The 19099-nt window shown below is 53.1% G+C and overlaps 1 protein-coding gene across 2 annotated transcripts; it reads right to left on the reverse strand.

The window, feature by feature from the left end:
• Positions 1-644: 644 nt before the first annotated feature.
• On the reverse strand, positions 645-15360 carry ABHD6 (abhydrolase domain containing 6). 2 transcript variants are annotated; one of them, XM_008925303.3, is made up of 10 exons: positions 14135-15360; positions 12189-12258; positions 10338-10485; positions 6879-7035; positions 6356-6469; positions 5990-6122; positions 4519-4676; positions 3672-3726; positions 3114-3214; positions 645-2424 (listed from the first exon to the last, which is right to left on the reverse strand). In XM_008925303.3, exons 3-10 carry the CDS (start codon positions 10454-10456, stop codon positions 2248-2250), a joined length of 1014 nt encoding a protein of 337 aa, XP_008923551.1. In that variant the 5' UTR covers positions 10457-10485; positions 12189-12258; positions 14135-15360; the 3' UTR covers positions 645-2247. The 2 variants fall into 2 exon arrangements, with proteins under 2 accessions (XP_008923551.1, XP_017923971.1); XM_018068482.2 differs by lacking the exon at positions 14135-15360 and adding an exon at positions 12401-12502.
• Between the last annotated feature and the right edge of the window lie 3739 nt (positions 15361-19099).

Raw genomic sequence — 19099 nt, forward strand, 5'->3', positions numbered from 1 at the left:
TACAGCCCCCTCTCCTCTGGGGGAGAGAAGCTCCCTCACACCCCTGCGCTGTGGTCATTAATAGGGTCACCTTGACCTGTGCATCACTGCAGCAGTGGAGCAGTGGCAGGGCAGGGGAATGAGGTGCCAGGAGGATGCTCCCCAGTCCTCCCTGCAGCTCCTCCATCAAAAAAGCAGCTGCTGGGCCTTGAGAGGCCCCCAGGGAAAAGGAGAAACACAAATACATTTGCCGGGATGTTGATGTCAGGCTATCACTAGCACAGTGTATGAATTCAGTAAGACTTGTAATTACAGCTGAATTTGGTATTTAACACGCTTGCAAGAGTTTTAAGAGGAATCTTGGTGCTTAAAACCCAGCTACCCTGCCCCTTGAGGTTTTATTTTCCTTCCTGAGCGTTTGTCGCTATCTCGTCTCAATAAAAAGAAAAAAAGAAAATTGGTATTGTCTTTGAAGAGATGAGACTTGAGCCTCCCCACTCTTCACCATCTCTCTTTCTGTTACCAAATATTCCTTGAGCCAAAACCTTCATCTCCCAGAAATGTGTGGAGGAAAGAAGCAGCAGAGCAAGGCCCCTGTGCCGTGTATCATCCCACATCACAACCCCCTTCCTCCTCCAAGGAAAAAATAGTCATGGCACTGTGGACTCCTTAAATCACTAGATTTTAATAGCCATATAAATCCTTTGCATACAGCAATCTGTGGCATGAGAAACCATATAGATACCCAACAAGTTTTTCTGGCTTTCACCACATAAAACTATCATCAATTTTTTTTTTTTTAAATCAACTCCTGTAGTAGAAACAATAACCAAGCAATTAACAGCAAATTTCTAATTTTCTAAAAGAACAGTGTTTCTTCTCTTAAAAAGAGCAGAGAAGCTGGCGAGGAGTCTCAGATGTATGTACAGATGGGGGTACCTCGGGAAGCTGTCAGCACCGCAAGCCTGCGCACCCAGTCTGGGGGGGCTAGAGCAGCACCTGCTGTCAACCCCCCAGGAGGGCTGGGGGTGACCCAGGGGTGACAGCCACCTGCTGCTTTGCCTTTGAGGGCACCACGCACTGCCTTGCCCTCCAGCACCCACCAGTCCTGCCCGCGGCCGGGACCAGTGCCCTGCCCCTGCGGTAGGCAGTGAGGGACCGCACCTGGAGAGTTGCCTGTTTCTACCTATAATTTCACTTGATCAGGAGTCATAATCATCAAAAGCACACTGTACCTTTCCACACCACTACCCAGCACCTCGGGGGCGAGCTGACTCCGTCCTCGCTGCCCAGCGAGCCCAGGAGCCCACATCCCCTGCAGCAGCCACACACGCAGCCCGCTCCCACCCCTCACGCCTCTCTTGGTGACATTGGCTTTTGCAGAATTCACAGAATTCATAAAGAAAATCGTTATTTACATCAAGGTGTTCAGCAGCACGATGTGATAGAGGAATTGAGACAAGAATTCGCCCGTGGGCTTATTGCTGACTCGGGCCCAGGGACTGAATCACCCCGGGCTGTTTCCATTCCTCTGGTTCACACAGCGGTGGCAAAGCTGCCGTCTGCACCCCGTTTCCACTGGCTATGTTCATCCTCAGGGAGAACCATCCCTGGGCAAGGCGGGCTGCGCGCGGACGCCGCACCCTGGGCAACATTAAGGCATTTACATGTACACAGGAGCTATTCAGGGATTTAGAAAAACCCACTCGGAGTGTAAACATTTTTGCACATACAGTCATTGGACTTCCACACGTGAAGTTTTCTGTTGTTTTCTGCATAAATCACGAGTTAAGGAGCTACACAGAGAGCACTCAAGCAGACGCCTGGAGCACTGGGGGGCTCTCTTACAGCACAGCAGCATGCAACACGACGGACTCTAAGGAGTAGAAATACTGTAAGTCTCAGTCCAGGATGCTCCCTCCTTCCTACACTTCATATATAGTTTAGGTAAATGTCATGGATAACTACGTGCTGGTAACCCGGGTAAGATGGGCGGCTGTGTGAGGAGCGCTGGGTGATTTCAGCTCATTTCTACTTTAAGTAGAAAAGGGAAATACTCTGCTTCCATTTCTGTATCTATGGAGGTTGCTCAATGACCCCTAGGTCACTGTGCCAGTGGTGCTATAGGTTTAGGTATCAGTGATTCTGCCTTCCTCAGGGACTTTGGCACATTGACTCCGATTTGTACAAGATCCCTGAGAACTTATCAAATCTGCAGTACTTTACAATTTAACAGACCCGGCGTGGGCATTCAGCTCCCTGCCATGCTCACGCCTGCTTCTTGTTGTTGTCTATGCTGTGCAGCAGCGCCAGGAACTCCAGGATGAGGTTGGCTGTCTTGCGGGGACGCTCCACCACCACTGAGTGCCCACAGTTCTCCAGGATGTACACGTGGCAGTCCGGGATGGCATTTGCTAAAACACTGGCGCCAGAAACATCCAGGACCTGGATGGCAGGGGAAAAACAGTCAGAGCTGGGGTTTGCTGGACACCATAGAAACCCTGCTGGAGCTGCCTTTGCAAGTCCAATTAAGATGCCGAGCAGAGATGCAGACACAGTCCTTGTGATGCCAGCACCCTGCCTGGGGACAGGGAAAGGAGACTGCTTGGTGCCAGTCTCAGCATGCAGCAGGGAACTCTCTTGGATGTTTTTTGGCTGTCAGCTCAGTGCAAATGGATCACTGCAAGCAAGCGCATCCCTGCATTTATAGAGCCCTTTGCATGCCTGCAGCTTGCTTTCTCCCACTTCTTCCCTCCCACTCCTGCCTCCAAAACCAACCCTACAACTTTGTCTTGAAGCCTGCCCACAAACAGCACATCTCTTCCCAGTTGCCAGGACAACTCTCTTTGCTGACACTTTATTCCTCTTCCCAGCTTCGGTGCTGGCAACTACCCACCCACCTGCCCCCCTGCCCTCCCCAGCCCTGGCTCTGCCATTTCCCCTCTCTAAGAAGCTGACTGTCAGCTTTCTGCCCATCACCCTGCCAAGCCCCCATGCCCAAAGCCACCAGGGACAGGGACACACAGTGCCAGCTCCCCGCAGAGCAGTGCACAGCTCGGCAGCACAGCCCCTGTGGGAGGGCACAGGCAGAGATGGAGACATGGTCCATGGGGGATGAGGAGGGGGCTGCATACCTGGTCCTGCTTTCCCCAGATGACCTGCGTTGGTGCTTTGATCTTGCTCATGTTCTCATGGAGAGAGTGCCTGGACTTTTCATCCGCAATTTCTAAAAACACTAGTGGGGCAAGAGGAGAGTCAGTCCTACATGAGAGATGTTTTGCCTCCCGTTCTCAAAGGGGCCCCTGTGAGCCAGTTCTGCCAGTGTTCCCTCACTGGGAAACCCATGCAATGGTGACGAGCTGTCCTTGCCCTGCCACCAAGCCCAGCTGCAGGGGGCTCCTCCACCAAACCATCTCCTCATCGGTACTGTTAACCCAGATGGGACAGTGAGGTGAACCAGTGACTCCATCACCCGTGGGGGTGGCAGTGGGGGTGGCAGCGCGTTGCTACCAGCGACCAAGGCGTGTCCCCAAATCTGTTAATGGTGTCGCTCCCTCCCACCCTCAGCAAGGCAGCAGAGGGGTGCTGGGGCCGGGCAGCGTGCAGGGGACATGGGGGCAGAGGACAGCCCATCCCCACACCCTGGGGAGCCCGCTGGAAAGCCTGGTGAGGAGGTGCTGCCATGCACTTACGTTTCCGGTAAAATTCATTGTGTGGAATGCGAACATCAACGAGGCCCTGGAGGATCTGCAGGAAGAGCAGAGGAATGCTGCTAGAGGGGACACGTGCCTCACACAGGGCTAAGCATGCCCGAGAGCACCTCAGAGCAGCCCCTGACACCCCAACATGCCCTGCACAAGCCTGGCCCCAGCATGAGCTTCTTCCTAAGCATGTGGGACTGTTGAAACCACACTTAAGCAACATGTATTTCAGCAACAAGTAATTCTGTCTTCTATGATACAGACCCAATTTCTCCCCCTGGCAAGCAGCCATCTCAGCCATGACTGCACTTTTCTTCTTTCTTGTATTCTTTTGCCAAAACCCCAAAAGAATACACTTATATTTTTTTCTTACTCTCCAATCTACTCATCCCAGACTTCCTAAGGAAACCAAGCCTAATAGCCAGCCCCTTGCCAAGTTCCTCTCACCTGACAATGAGGCAATTAACATTTCCATGGCTTTTACTTAAAAAGCAGCAAACAATCCCCCTCCACTCCGGACAACAGCTGCCTTAGTTATTTAATGCTTCCTGACAACCATATTTACTAAAAAACCCTTCTACATCCCAGCCTGCTGCCAAAACCTTCATGGGAGGAGGAATTCCAGTGGGTGCTGCCAGAGGGAGCTCAGAAAAGTGGGTTTGAAGGGAAAGTGCTGGAAAGGTGCTGGGGGTGGGGCCAGGGGTGTCTCCTCTGGGTGATGGCAGGGATGGCAGCTCCAGTTCCACTCCCCACACCACCATGTAGGCTCAGGGGGAAGCAAACCCACTCATCACCTACAAGCCCCCTTTCCCCACCAACCACAGCATCAGATTCTCACCTGCTGTGGCACCTTGAAGCGAACGTAGGAGCAAAGCTTCAGCATATCCGCCATCTCCTCGGGCGTTGAGGGGATTAAAGGGATCCTGTCAATGCGTTTGGACTCCTGCAGCTCCCGGAGCTGCTTAATGAACTTGCTGTCGGTGGTACTTGGCAGGCCTGGGTGAAATGAGAAGGGGGGCATGAGCTGAAACCCAGATGAGACTCCCCAACAGCCCAAGCAACAAAATATCCCTGCACTGACCTCCCTCATCCCTGCCTCTGGCTTCCTGCCTGCTCACTCATTAAAAAAAAATATAAAAAAGTGGGGAAGAAAATATCTGTTCATTCAGCAACCTCAGTATGCACCCAGAGATACCCTAACCTCCCTCCTGCTCCAGGGACCCCCAACCCCAAAGGCTGACACAACAGAAGGTGTATTCCCTGTAGACATGCAGGAATACTTCAGTAAAAGCTATAGCACCTATTTTTATGTGGTCAGCAGATACAAACACTAATGCCTAGGCTGCCATTGCACAGCGTTGGACAGAAAATTTCAGCAGCCCCATCTGCATGCACCACTGAGGGAAAAATCCCCTGGCAACAATCCCACACAGAGGGAGCTGTGCTGCAGCCCCCACACAGAGGTTTCACATGAAGAAACAGTCGGAGAGTCAGTTGACACCTCTCCCAGAGGGGAGTAGGAACCCTGACGCCCCCAGAGCCCGGTTACTAGGTAACGTTTGCTTTGCTTCATTCCTTAGTTCTTATTTGGAAGCTGCTTTCCTGGCGTGGGAGAGGAAGGAGCTGCTGTAACAACTGGGATGCAGCAAAGCCCTCCCCAGCAGAGAAGTTCCCTGCCCCCAGTGCCTCCTGCAGCATGTCATGCCCAGGCTCCCCTGAGCCCCCTGTCCAGAGGATGGTGGGGAGGAAGGGGATGGTGGGAATGGGGGGGATGGCAGGAATGGGGGGGATGACGGGGTGCTGTGCAGGCACAGGGACACCTCGCTGACCTGTGCCCAGCACTGATGCACTTTTCCCACTCACAGAACCCAAAGGTGGGAAGTCAGAGTTCTCCAGCTCCCAAAGAACCAGTCCTCCAGCACACCAGGGCTTTCAGGAGGCCAGGCTGGGAAGGCTTTTCCTGTTGCAGTCTCAGTTCCCTCTCCAGAACTGAGAAGCTGCAGACATGCCATGTAAAATACCTGCCATCCCAAGGGAAAAGGCATTTTCCTGCAGAGCAGGACTTGTCCTGTTTGCCCTAGTCTCATCTCTAACCAAGGCACAGTGGGGCAAACGCCAAACCCCTGAAAAAGAGCAGCAAGTACAAGGCTGTGATTTTCTACCATGCCCTGCCAGAGATTTCCAAACTGAAAATACAAATTATTTCAAAATGCTTTGCACTAAACCCCTCTTCTACCTCCAGCACTGCCCTGGGTTTTTGCACTGGCTCCTGATTGCCCTCCCTGTCTCACCTCCCCTGCCTTGCCCACCTGCAGGACAGATTAGGGTCAGGCTGCAAATGTCTTCTGGGTACTGAGCAGCATAGACACCGGCAACATTTCCCCCCATGGAAGTGCCAACCAGATGAAAGGGCCTTCTGTTCAGCCTGATGCACTCCACGAACTGGCAGGGAGCAGAAGGAGCATTGTTAGGGGAGAGGAAACAACAGCGTGGGGTCATTAGAGAAATTCTACTCAAAAGCTTGAGGCTGGTGGCTCTGGCTGCCTGGGAAGGGGGGCAGCGGGGCCGTACAAGGCAGGACTCACAGGGCTTAGCATCCCTCACGTCCCCACCTCCATCACGTCCCCCACGTCCCCACATTCCTCTGCAGAGGCAATGCAATGCTAGGGCTTTACCTGGTGTATTCTCTTAGCTTGCCCACTGATGGAGTAATCATCCAAGTCTGAGCGGGTTGTGCCCTCGTGCCCGGGCATGTCCACACACACCAAGTGCAGGTTCTTTGGCAGGAACTGCAGAAACAAGCCAGGGATGGTTATGGTGCAGGGAAACCGCTGCAAAGCCCAGGGGTGGAAAGTGGTGACCACAGGTGGGAGCAGGGGGGGTTGCTCCCCTCCTAGCAGCCCCAGTTACTTGTGCACCAGAGTAAGTCAGCTCATGTACCAGGGATGACATGATGAGAAAGCACAGCCAAGACTTGCTTCCCAAGGAGGAAGCAGGTATGTACTGCTCTTCCCCTGCAGCTCTGCATGTCGTAGGGATGAAGGGATCCAACAAGCAATGAGCATGGAGTAAGGAGGGTGTTCCTAGTACATTACCACAATCATCCCATCCCATGCAACCGTTGGGTCCCCACACTGCCCCCAAAACCAGGGCCATCAATTCTCACTAAGGAGCAACATGATAGAAATGGAGTCCCACCTTGACTATGGACAGCCACATGTCTTTGTGGGCCGAGAACCCATGTAGCATCAGGATGGATGGTCGGTATCCAGGTCTTCCTCTATAGGAATAACAAAACTGATAGTCATCGTAGTTTGCATATCTAACCTGCATGCCCAAGGCTCGGCGCCAGTACCTGGAAAAGAGGAGAAAACACCAGTGAGCGAGACAAGACCAGGGCCCAGCCACGATATAAGCCAGGTGACAATCCAAACACAGCCACAGATGGCTTGCTAAGGCCAGTTAGGTTGGGTTCACGCTGGTGCCATCATGGGACTACTGGGATTAATCCTGAATATCTGGTCCCTGGACCAGATCCTGTGCATACATGCGATCCCTTACAGGTGTAGTACTAGTGGCTGGCTATTCGTGGATGCACTGCAAGTGGCTTGTGCATGTAAAGAATTTTTAAAAAGGCCCTAACTCAGTTGGCAATGGAAATGGGCCAAAATGACAATCTTAAAACTCAAAACACCCAAAGATTGGTCTGAGAAGAGAGACTCCAGGGAAGGGCAGCACATACGGCGAGGCAGCGTGCAGGGTGGGCAGGCCAAGGGAGGCAGTTCTTCTAGGTGGGTAAGGTGAATCTGTCACAGAGTTATTTGGACACAATCCTGCATTGTTGGGAAAACATCAGCCCACAGACAAGCACACCAGCCAAAATCACCACGTCACCTGGGAGCACCAGCCAGAGAGAACCTGATTCCTATGGACCAGTTAAATAACACTTAGAAATATATTAATATACACACAAAGGACCGGAGGGGACCATCCTTATACAGGGTCTAGCACCCTAGGAGATACCAGGCTAACCCCAGGGCTGTTCCTCTGAAAGCAGAGGCAGACAGCTCCTGCCAGCACACTCTTGCAGCTCAGAGGATGCAGTGAAACTGCCAGCCAGAAGGACCTGGACAGAGATTATCGGTGACACTTTGGACACATGATGTGTACGTGCGGCCCAAGACAGAGAGCAGGCTCTCTTTCTCTGCATTTCCCCTATGCTCAAACATAACCCTTGTCAGGACAACTACTGGGCTACTCCTGGTGGTCAAGACACTGGAAAATATATGTTGTGCCAGAATTTATTTAAGACACAAGCACAAGGTCACCAACGCTTCTGGACTGTCCTACCTCTCAGCCCACTCAAAGCTTATGCATAGTGAAATCCTCTTTTAGCATAATCCCTTTCTCGAGGGAGCTAGTAGGACTTAAGCAGCATCTTGGCTCAGTGCTGGTCCTACAAGGAGAGGTGAATTTCTCCCTAATAAGTGTCTTAAGAGTCCTTGCCTCAAAAGCACTGGCGTGAACTACCGATGGGCAAGATGATAACATTTTTAGCAACTGATCCTAATGGATCAATTCAGCAGAAGGCAAAATAATCTGTGCAAAGCTGAACTGATCCCCCAACAAGGTGTTAACTCGCTTAGTGGCAGTGGCTAAACTGATTAACCCCTGTCACAGTGCAGGCAGAGTGGCTCCAGGCCAGGTCAGTGGGGCAGCCCTGGACATCATGCCAGGGAAGGAGGCGCATTAGCAGCAGGGAAAGCAGTGAGACCAGGGGTGAGGGGGCCCAGTCTGACCCTTGACTGCTCCGGCTGAGGACACTGCAGACCAACAGCGAGGAGGAGGAGGGGACAGGGAACTGTGGGAGAAGGGAAAAGCATCCCCTGGGACCTTCCAGGGATCTCCCAGGAGCAGCGCAGCAGAGCTGGAGCTGCATGGGGCTGGAAGGGGAGGGCAGTATGGCATGCTGCCTGCCCCTCTCCTGCCTCTGCTGATGGGGAAAATCAACGATTTCACCCCAAAAAAAGCCAACTCAGAAGGAAGCCAATAAGAAAGGAAGAGTAAAGAGCAAATCCACCCTTCTCGCCCAGTGTCCCTAACAAAAGAGGTGCTCATGACATACAGGGCATTGCAGTTACTCCTGCAAGATGCCCATACTGCCAGAAGTGTTGGGAGAGAGAGAGATAGGGGCACTATACCCTTCAAAAGAAGACAGCCCTTCTGATCCCTGCTCACACACTCCCTCCTTCAGCCAAACACAGACCATCTTGCCCACAGTGCATTTTCACCCGGTTCCTGATCTGTAACCCAAAAAGAACAAAAGCAGCAGAGGATTCTCTACCTCCCTCTCACCCCGGCTCCTCCAAGCTCCCAGCGTCAGTCCCTGCACCTCCTTTGCCCTGTCCTGCCACTCCTGTTTGTGGCCATAGAAGGCTTTGCCCTGACCACAGGGCAGGTCTGCTGCAGCAGTTTCTCCAGCGATCTTCCTTGGAATCTCAGCCCATCAGGGTCCACCCTGGCTTCCAGCAGCTGCTCATATATCCAAAGAGAAAAACCACTTTGACTGCCAAACCTGATACCACTTGGACATCTGTGACACAGAAGGCTGTCACACCACCTGCTCTCCTTTGCAGAGCAACAATCCCATTCCTGGGGTTTTCATTCCATGCCCTGTCCTCTCTCAGCCTCAGATGCTGTGAATAAAAGCCTGCTAATTAAAGTGCCATTAGAAACAGGCTTCATCCGAGTGCTGCGGTGGGCAAACATCTTCCTTTCACAGGAGGTCACTTGGATTTGGGAACACCCCATGAGCTGAACTGCAGAAGCCACCATCTGCCAGCAGCATGTGAGGACAGCCTGATGCGCTGCCTGTTCTGCCTATTCTGCCCACTCTGCCTGCTGCTGCCTGCTCCATGCTGGGTGATGAGACTCTGCCTTGACTTCTGAAGGGAGTTATTCCAGCTTTTCCCTGCAACAAACCCAGAGAGGAAAGCTGCCAGAGTGCTTATCACTGATTTCCAGGGACAAAGGAGGACTGAAGGACGTAGTGCCTGCTTCCTGGTAATCAGAAAGGATAACATGCAAGGGTGTAAGGAAAAGCATCGTCCCACCTTCTCTGATGCTCCATTCCAGAAGAAGAGGAGAGGATCAGAAAAGCCTTGTCTGTAACTACTTATGAGAGAAAAGCCCTTGCCTGCTGAGCAGGGAGGGAGCATGTGAGCACAGGGACACCCACGCCATGGCCACATTGATGAGGTGGGAGGTCACCAGACTGCCAGGGCTGCCAGGCTGGGGCACAGGCAACAGTGGCTGTGCTTTTTTCAGCTACAGTCCTGTCCTTAGGGGAAACAACCCAGAAAGGTTTGGAGAGATCCTGCATGCTAGCACTGCAGTGGCAGCCTGGCCAAGAGCCCCTTGACACGGTCCAGCCAAAGCCCTGGGACAGCAAGGGCCAGAGCAGCCCTGCCAGACGTAAGCCTCAGCAGCAAAAATGCAATAAGAAAACATCATTTTCTTCTTACAGAGATGCTTAAAGCTACACCCAGCAACGTCCACCTCCACACACACCACTGTGCATGGCTGTGGGGCCCTGCTGGGAACAGGAGCCATTCCACCCCTGTGCCACACAGAGAGCAGCCGGGCTCAGGAACTCACCAGTAGTAGATGCGGATGAGTGCTGAGGGCCACAGGAGGAACGAGGCCACGAAGGCCAGGATGGGGATAGCCAGGGTGCCACCGGCGATGACAAACATGTTCAGCACATCCAGGTCCATGCTGCTCTTCACCACCCAGCCTCACCTGCCTGTGTTTAGGGAAGGATCAGAGAGGTTAGCCCCCAGAAACGATGACAGGTCAATGCGAAATGAGAACTCTGCTGCCAGGGGAAGAGGAAAGCGGCTCTGCAAGAGGCAGAGGATACTGCTTAGGAGTACAGCAAAGTCTTCTTAAGTTTTAAAACCCAATTATTTCTTCTGGCTCTTTAATGGATCTAATTATTGCAATGTTATCCTCTCAGGAGAGCACATCTCAAAAGGGCAATGAGCCTCCTAACAGGCATGGAACAAGGTGACAGGTAACAATATGGCCCTTGGGACACTTTGCAGACACAGGAAGCACAGCCCTCCGATGGGTGCAGGCAGCCTTTCCCCCCACCATGAGTGCAGGCAGCCTTTTCCCCCACCATGAGTGCAGGCAGGGCTGGCTTAAGGCAGGCTCCACATTTTTTTTGGAGACAGGCGTCCAGCTCCTTCTCCCCTCCCCCTGCCCAATCCCAAATCCCCAGCACACAACCACTGACCTAGAATTGATAGGTTGAGCCCAGCTCTCGTTATCGCTCTGCACAGACACCAACTAATCAAGGAAGCAGAGCCTATTAATGTGCTCGGAAACTGAAGGAAACAACTTGGCAGGACACTCTTTGGTGACCAACCCTTATCTGAGACAAATTTATCCCCATCCCCACCCCCACATCCTTGCTTCTGCCCCACATTCTGCACTTGATGTGGATTACAGATGCCTATCCCAGCTCCCCAGCATCCTTCAGGCAAATATCAGGGACAGCAGGCAGAGGACACTGGGTGCAAGGGCGAGCTCCCACACAATGCCATGCTTGTCCCTGAACTCTCCCCACCGCAGGCAGCTGGGATATATTTTTCTCATTAAGAGATTAAACGCTGCCACACACTCATCTCCTCTAATTCCCCCTGCTAACCAACTCGTGGCTCGCTCTTTCCTCGGCACTTCTGTACCACATTGATAAAGCAAAACATCCTCAACGCCTGCTTTCCCACCCCCCATCACCACCCCCACGTTTCTCTCTGCCAGGACAGGCAGATTTATCCCTGCTTCCTGCAAAACTCCCGGTGGTATGTGGCATGTTATGTCATGAAACAGGAAGAGAATCACTACAGTCACAGCCTCCCGCCCCCAGACACCGTCACACTGGACCTCATCGAACCCTCACGTTACACTCGACCAAGAGAAACGGGTTACAGAACCTCTGAAGCATCAGCCAGATTTGCCCTCTTCCCCCAGGGAAAATAGGAATAACTGAAATTCGAGGAAGACTGTAAATATTTCCACACCAGTCACTTCCTTAACAAAGCTAAACCTCACTTCCGTCTTCAAACCACCACAACACGCCGTTATTCGCTTAATTAACATTTTGAAGAAAGATCCTTGATCTCAGCACGGCTTATTCATAAATAAACACTTCGTGCAACCGATAAACTTGTCCGTGGGAGCAGGGCTGCCGGGGAGCCCACCCCTGAGCGCTCGCTGCCTTTCGCTACATCACTAAAACAAGCCAGAAATTAAGCACAGAAAATCGCCATTGTTCCCAGTGGTGACCAGTAACGAGAGAAGGCAGCAGGCAGGAAAAGCGGGGGCGGTGGGAATCCCTGTGCTCCTGGCGCGGGGTCGCCACCTCTGCCTCCACCTCCACCTCCACCACCGCTTTTAGAAAGCAACACAAGAAGCCGACAACCTTTAAAAAGCCCGGCTTACCTTGCAGAGTTCCCCTCCTCCTCTCGGCACAAGTCCTGCTCGCTGTGGGCAGCGGCAGTGTCTGAACAAACTGTCAGAAGAGGGAAAAAAAACAAGGTCAAAATCGCAGTCCTGCTTTTTCTCCGCCCTTCAGGCTCGGCAGCCCGGCGAGTTCGGGGTATTTAAGTCGCCGGCTTCCCTTCGAGACGCCTCATATTCACCTTCTGACTAACCTTTCTCCCATTTATGTAATGGGGGATACGATAAAGCCAGTCGAGTGCACTTGTGCCAAGCAGGAGCAAAGTGCAGGCGGCCATCGGGGAGGAAGCAGGGCCGGGGCGGTGCGGCGGGGAGGGCCAGGGCTGCGCGGACCCGGCGGCGTGGGCTCATGGTCGCCCTTCAGGTGATTACTGCTATTAGAACAAAGCCAGCTAAGCAGCTTCTCTTCCCCTTCCTCTTCGTCTTAGAGGTACTTTTCCAAGCACCCTCCGTGCCCCCCCTTCCCTGTGCGAGACTGGCTGAAGCGCAGCGCAGCCGCAGGAAATTACTGGAGAGGCAGGAAAAATGCTGGCCTGAACTGGCAGGCAGATTTTGGCCCTGGAAATTCACGGTGGAGGATCAGTGGGAGCACCGGAGCCACCCAGCCCGAGAGCCAGAAAACCCCTGAGAGATGCCCCCCTCCCTGCCACGGCCACAGGGCCAGGGGCATCCCGAGGGGCTCCCGTCCCCACCGAGCCGGAGCATTTCGGCAGACACCGCTCACCACGTGAGCCCCTGCGCCCAGTGCCGGCCCCGCGCACCCAGCGAGCCCCGCTCGGGGCCCCTGCTGGCCACGGGTGCCCGGGGGCGAGGATGCTGCTGAGCCTCCTTCCGCGTGGGCAGAGCATCGCCACTGATCTCCATGGCTACCTCCGATGGAGGCAGCGGGAACGAAAATGCCAGCAGGCTCAGCTATGCACTCGGGGGCAGCCACACCGTCACCACAGCCCCCAGCAACCCCAGCCCCATAAAGCCACCTCTGCACCGAGCAGTGCCAGCCCCCCGCGACGGTGCTGTGCCCAGGGGATGATCACCGTTCGTGCTGCACCGGTCCTTTGCTACCAGCTAGAGACACTGTGGACTTAAAAATAAAGGCGAGCTCCCTGGTAACAGCTGGAAGCCTTCAGATCACAGCTCATCCATCACCTTGAGGTGCCCTGTGACCAAGAGTCACAGCAAGTGGCCTCGAGTGTTGCTACCGCTTCTCAGAAGGATCTCCACGTATTTCGTAAATTACTTTGCAAACATCAATTAGGCAACTCTGATAAATGACATATGATCATTGCAGTAATAGATCACCTGGTGATAATGTCAAGTGTGTTGTGCACCTGGCAGGGCACGGGATGCCAAACCAGGAGCACTGGTTCCCACACTGGCAGCCGAATGACAATCACTAACCTCTGCAGCCTTCAATCTGGGAGGACTCCCCAAAAAAGGCACCCCAGGTAATGGGGTGGTCCTGGGACAGATGCTAAGGGGAGGCTCTACATCTCCACTTACTTCCTACCCTGTGCCAAATTCAAACAGGAGCCTCATCACCTGCAAACAGAGGGGCCAGCAGGAGGGGGCTGTGGGTCGCATGTTGGCGACAGTCCCCAGGGCCATGGGACAAAAGTATTTTTTCCTCTTTCGAGCTCAGTGGATCATACCAGGGAGGCTGGAGAAGACCCAATAGTGCAGCTCAGGTGTATCTATTGATTTTTTCCAAGCCCCACATAAGATGCAGAAGCAGCAGCACAAAAACCATCCCAAGGTGGAGGTGCTGGGTTGGAAGAGGAGAGTGGCAGCCCTGAGCAAGGCCAGGGAGGGATTTCACAGCACAGGAATGACACGTGTGCCCTCACTGACCAGACATGCCAACATTCAAGCACAAAGGTTGTCCTGGGCTGTGCTCATTGGGACTGCCCTGCACCCAGGGTTTTACTTACCCCACCTGCACCCAGAGCAGTCTGTGTCTGATCGACAACAGAGTTAAATCGCCGAATAGCTGAAATCTAAGCAGCACATTTAGGTATATGTTAATTTTTCTTTTAAGATCTGAAAAGGAAAAAATATCAACCAATTGTAAGATCCCACTGCAGAAACAGGGAGCTTTGAGGGACCTCAGTGGCTGAGGCCCCCAGAAACCTCGACTCACACCACTAACCACGTAAGAAGAAAAACACAAAACATGAAAGTGACACCTTTCCCTTGGAAACTGCTTTACCCTTGGCATCCTCAGCAGCCAGAAAAATCATATTGACCTTAAATGATGACATAACTAATATTACAGTTCCCCAGTGGTGTAGTTTGCTGGGTGATCCTTTAGACGCCAATCACAGTGAAGTTGTAGTTTAATATCTATTAGTGAAAGATCTCTGTCTGTCAGCCAGACAGCTCTCAATCTTAATCCAGCCTCCAGAGAGAGCCGAGAGTAGGAAATGCGCCCTTTCACCTTCATTTATTTATAGATGGCAGAAATGAGGTCATTATTTCTGCAGCACCATTTCACAAAACATGCATATCTGATCCATTTGTATCTGTGCAACACGGCTCAAACATGAACTGGAAAGTCCGGGCTGGCCCCCGACTCTGCTGCTTCACCACAGGCTGGGAACATGCAGGGACGAGCTCTCAGTGTCACTGCCAGCCAGCCTGGGGACAAGGTGGATGAAAAGCACGACCGAAGCAGGCTGTGCTGCCAGCCAGCTGCTGTTTTAGAAATTCATAACGTGCTCATCCTCCTTCCAGACCCCGTCGCCATCCTCATCCTGCCGCACACGCACGCAACGGAGCATGCACGGCACATCCGATGTCACGAGTGCGCCCGGACTCAGCCCTCTCCTGGCGAAGAGGGGGTAGGAAAGAGTTGGGGAGGGATGGGGTAGGGGTATCCGGGGGCCACATCCCGGGGCCCTTCTCCCAGCACAAAGTTCCTCCCACACACACAAAGCATCCTCCTCCAGCCAAATGGCAGCATCTTCCAAACAGCAGCAGCCGAGACCACAGAATCGTATAGTATCATAGAACGGTTTGGTTTGGAAGGGGCCTTAAAGATCATCTTGTTCCAACCCCCGTGCCATCAGATGATTAATTGTTGGAGAGGGGGGGAATTTAAAGACAAATTAATTAAATCTTTAGAAATATACATTTGAAATTATTGCTTGCATTTTGGCTTTGCTCCCGCTCTCCAGCCCACCGCCAGCGATGGTTGGGAGGGGGGAGACCCGCACGCCGGAACGGCTGCCCCCTCGGTCGCCCCCCGGTTCTGTCATTGCTACTGTCAGCCCCGCATCCCGCCCCCCCGCCTCTCACGACCGTACGTGCCGTGCCGCAGCCGAGCCGAGCCGAGCCGAGCCGTAATGGCAGCGCCGAGCGGCGAAACGCGGCGGCTCCGCTGCGCCCTCCCCCCGCGCCGGTGCGGCTCCGCGGGGCGCAGCGAGAGGCGGGGATGCGGCTCCGCGGGGCGGGATGCCGAGGGGGGATAGGCGGGATACAGCCGGGGTGAAAGGGGCACGAAATAGGGGGGAAAGAGAGGGCTGCAACGCGGCGCAAGGGAGGGATGCAATAGGGCGGCTTTGGGGCTACAACGGGGGTACCCAAAGGCTGAAAGGTGGCTACAGTGGGGGCGTGTAAAGGGACGTCAACGGAAGCTCAAGGAAGGATGAAATAGGACCGTAGTGGGGGTACAAGTGGGGAATGTAATGGGACTTCCATGAGGGTACAAGGACGGTTGCCACAGGGATGGAAGGGAGGCTGCAATGGGGGGCTGCAGATGGGGTATAGTAGGGGTGAATATGGGCTACGAGGTGGCTACAGAGGGGGGATGTGAAGGGACGGCAGTGGAGGTGCAAGGGGAGGGTGCAGTGAAGCTGCAGAAGGAGCGCAAGGGGAGAAGTAATGAGGCTTCCATGGGAGGGAACAGGGGTGGAAAGGGGGGTGCAGTGGGGGGATGCAGTGGAGCTGTAATGGTAGATGTGACAGGAATTCAGTGGGGTGGCAGGGGGGATGCAACTGGACTGCAGTGGGAATGCACGTGGTACATAACTGGGATGCAAGGTGGGATATAAAATAGGGATATAAGAGGGATGGAAGAGGGTCTACAATGAGGTGCAAAGGAGGGGATACAGAGTGGCAACAGAGGGATGTGATGGGACTTCAGTGGGGGTGCAAGGGAGGGCCGTAGTTGGTTTAGGGTGTGCAGGGGGTACAGTGGGGTATGCAGTTACAGCAGGGATACAACAAGGATGTATGGGGGTATGCAAGGGACACACAGCAGGGATTCAAGGAAGATCCAATGAGATTACAGAAGTTATACAATGGAGTTGCCATGGAGATGCAACAGGGATAAAAAGGGGAATTTGATAATGGCAGCAGCAGGGTTACAACAAAAAGATACAAGGGTGGATACAACAGGGGTTACAACAGGGAGGTAAAGGGGATGCAATACAACTGCCAGGGAGATATGAAGGGGAATGCAGTGCTGCACCCCACAGAGAGACCTCACAGTCCCCTTGCACAAGGCCTGGGAGCAAACACGGGAATGGGGAACGGCTGTCCCCTTCCCAGGTCCTGGTGTGGGCTGTGATCAGAGAGCACGGAGATCTGCCCTGTTTCCTGTGGAAAGGGCACAAAGGTTAAAATCAGAGCATCCCACTGATAAAAGTCCTATTTCCCGTATAAGAGTAAGTCTGCCATTTAGGTTACAAGCCTGTTATCTGCTCTCTCTTCCCAACAGATGACACTGCTTGCTCTCAGGAGCTGCATTTCAACCTGCATTTAAAATCTACTCTGTTTTTTTCTTAAAACTGCCACCTGAATCCTTTTGCTATGAGCAATTTACATTCATTCCCCTTGGGTCATATATCAGGCTGGTGCGTACCTTTAGGATATGCCAAAAAATATGAGAAAACTTAATTAAATTGGAAATGAGATCAGCTCCTGAGTAAATGCAAATTGGGTCAAATCCTCACCCCACCTGTGCTTTGATAAAGGATGTCCCTTTGGTCTGCCCGGCTGGGAGAGATGAGATAACTGGTATAAATGGCTTTCCAGGTCAGAGTTTACTGCAATAACCATAAGCTTTTGATAATATGAGCTGTTAGAAGAGATTATAACTAAAATCAAGGGGTTTAGGTGGCCTGGTGAAGGTGAGGCACAGCCTGCTTTGGGTTTTCTTTAAAGAGCTTCCCAGTCAAGCTGGGCAAAACAAAGCTGAGCTTCCGCTAAAGTGACCTAATCGGACATGGGAGGTACTTCACAGGCCTCCAAGCATTGTTTATAGTCGTATTTGTTTGTTCAGCTTTCTTGTGCCTGGCCAAAGGCTCCCGTGGGACACGTGCAGGGCAGCGCTGACTCACTCCAGGGATGGATTACCCACACCATGGCTATTCCAGGCCACCTGCTGGGAAGTCCATGGAGATAGTCATGGCAAATTATGGCTCTTAAAATAGCTGAAGCAGAGACGTGCAGTGGTTTTATGTTGAAACATGGCATGAGCCAGCCGGGGAACCTGCTCTTGCAATCTCAGCGTGCAGCCACAGGGAAGAGTCATTGGGAGACTCCTTCACTGGCGACGGGGAAAGGAGGGATCATGAGGGCTCTCCCGAGCCAACCACCATTGGGATGAGACCACAGCTTCAGCAGGTCACAGCGCTGGTGAGGCAGTTTGCAGTGCTCTGGTGACTTTGCCAGGCAGGGGCTGATCCTCCGTCCCAGCAAAGTGGAGGAGACCTTGGGCTCTCCGGATGCCATGGGGGGCTGTGGGGAGAGTGCAGGGCACAGCTGGGCTCCCTGTCCCCACAGGGAGCAGATGAGCTTCAGGGGGAGCCCCAGCAGCTCCCTGAGCACCTCCTTAGGACCCTATAAAGCCATGTTTGGGGTGGCTGCACTGTGGCAAGCCAAAATTAAAGGCCAGTGCCTGCACTGACCTGCCCCATGAATTTTGTTTCTCCTCTCAGCCCACAGACACAACTCATCACACAGATGTGGCAGCTGGTGAGGATCGAGTCACCCCTGCGTCACCCCTCAAGGCTGCTGGCATTTTGGAGCCCAGTGCCAGCTCTCCTGGCCCTCAGTGGAAAATTACTTATTCCCAATGCCAGGGTCAGAAGCTGGGCTTCCCACCAGCACAAGAGCACAACCTTGATGCTGTGAGCAGGATGTAGGATGACCACAACAATGACTTATGATCCAGTCATAAACAAAATGTCTCCCTTTATCAGAGCAACCGCAGGATAAAAAAATTAAAAATAATCAGAATTAGCTGTCCCATGGCAGAAACCAGTAAACGAGACTTTCATGTAAACAGTCTTGTTTTCCATAGGAAGGTGGAAGCTCTGGCTGGAATCAGGGCAGGGTAGCTATGGAGAACTCCAGCTTCTGCCTCACCAAGCTGAGAAGCAGTATTGCTCCACCAGATGAAAAGTTTCCATATTATTTCCCCCTGCTGGGTGATGAATCCCCAGGGCACATGGTGAGGCTGTTTGTAATCATAACAAGTGACGGCACACTGCCTTGGTGAGGTGAATCATCTTCCCAGGGTGAGGAGTCCCCATGTATTTCCACTCACGTGGTGGTGGCCCTGTGGCACGATGCCACGAGCAATCCCCAGGGGACTGTGGGCACGGGAGAGCGCCGGGGCAGGCGGGTGCCCCAGAGCCCACCGTGGGACCTTGCCACGCCCAAAGCAGTGTGAGACTTTAATAACATACAGCTACCAAAATTCACCCCTCAGGACAGGGATAAGATCTTGGATCGCTCCAGTTTGCAAACAGCAGCTCCCAGTGAGCACAGGGGTAAATAACTCCTCTGGGCACTGCTTTCAGTAGCTGCCCTGTCGCTCTTCAGTGGCTTCGTTGCACAACCTGGGACAAACACATGCCCCCACCTTTTAAAACATCATAAAGCTAGAC

Source organism: Manacus vitellinus, unplaced genomic scaffold, assembly GCF_001715985.3.
Source record: "Manacus vitellinus isolate BGI_N305 unplaced genomic scaffold, ASM171598v3 scaffold_14_pilon, whole genome shotgun sequence".
NCBI lineage: Eukaryota > Metazoa > Chordata > Aves > Passeriformes > Pipridae > Manacus > Manacus vitellinus.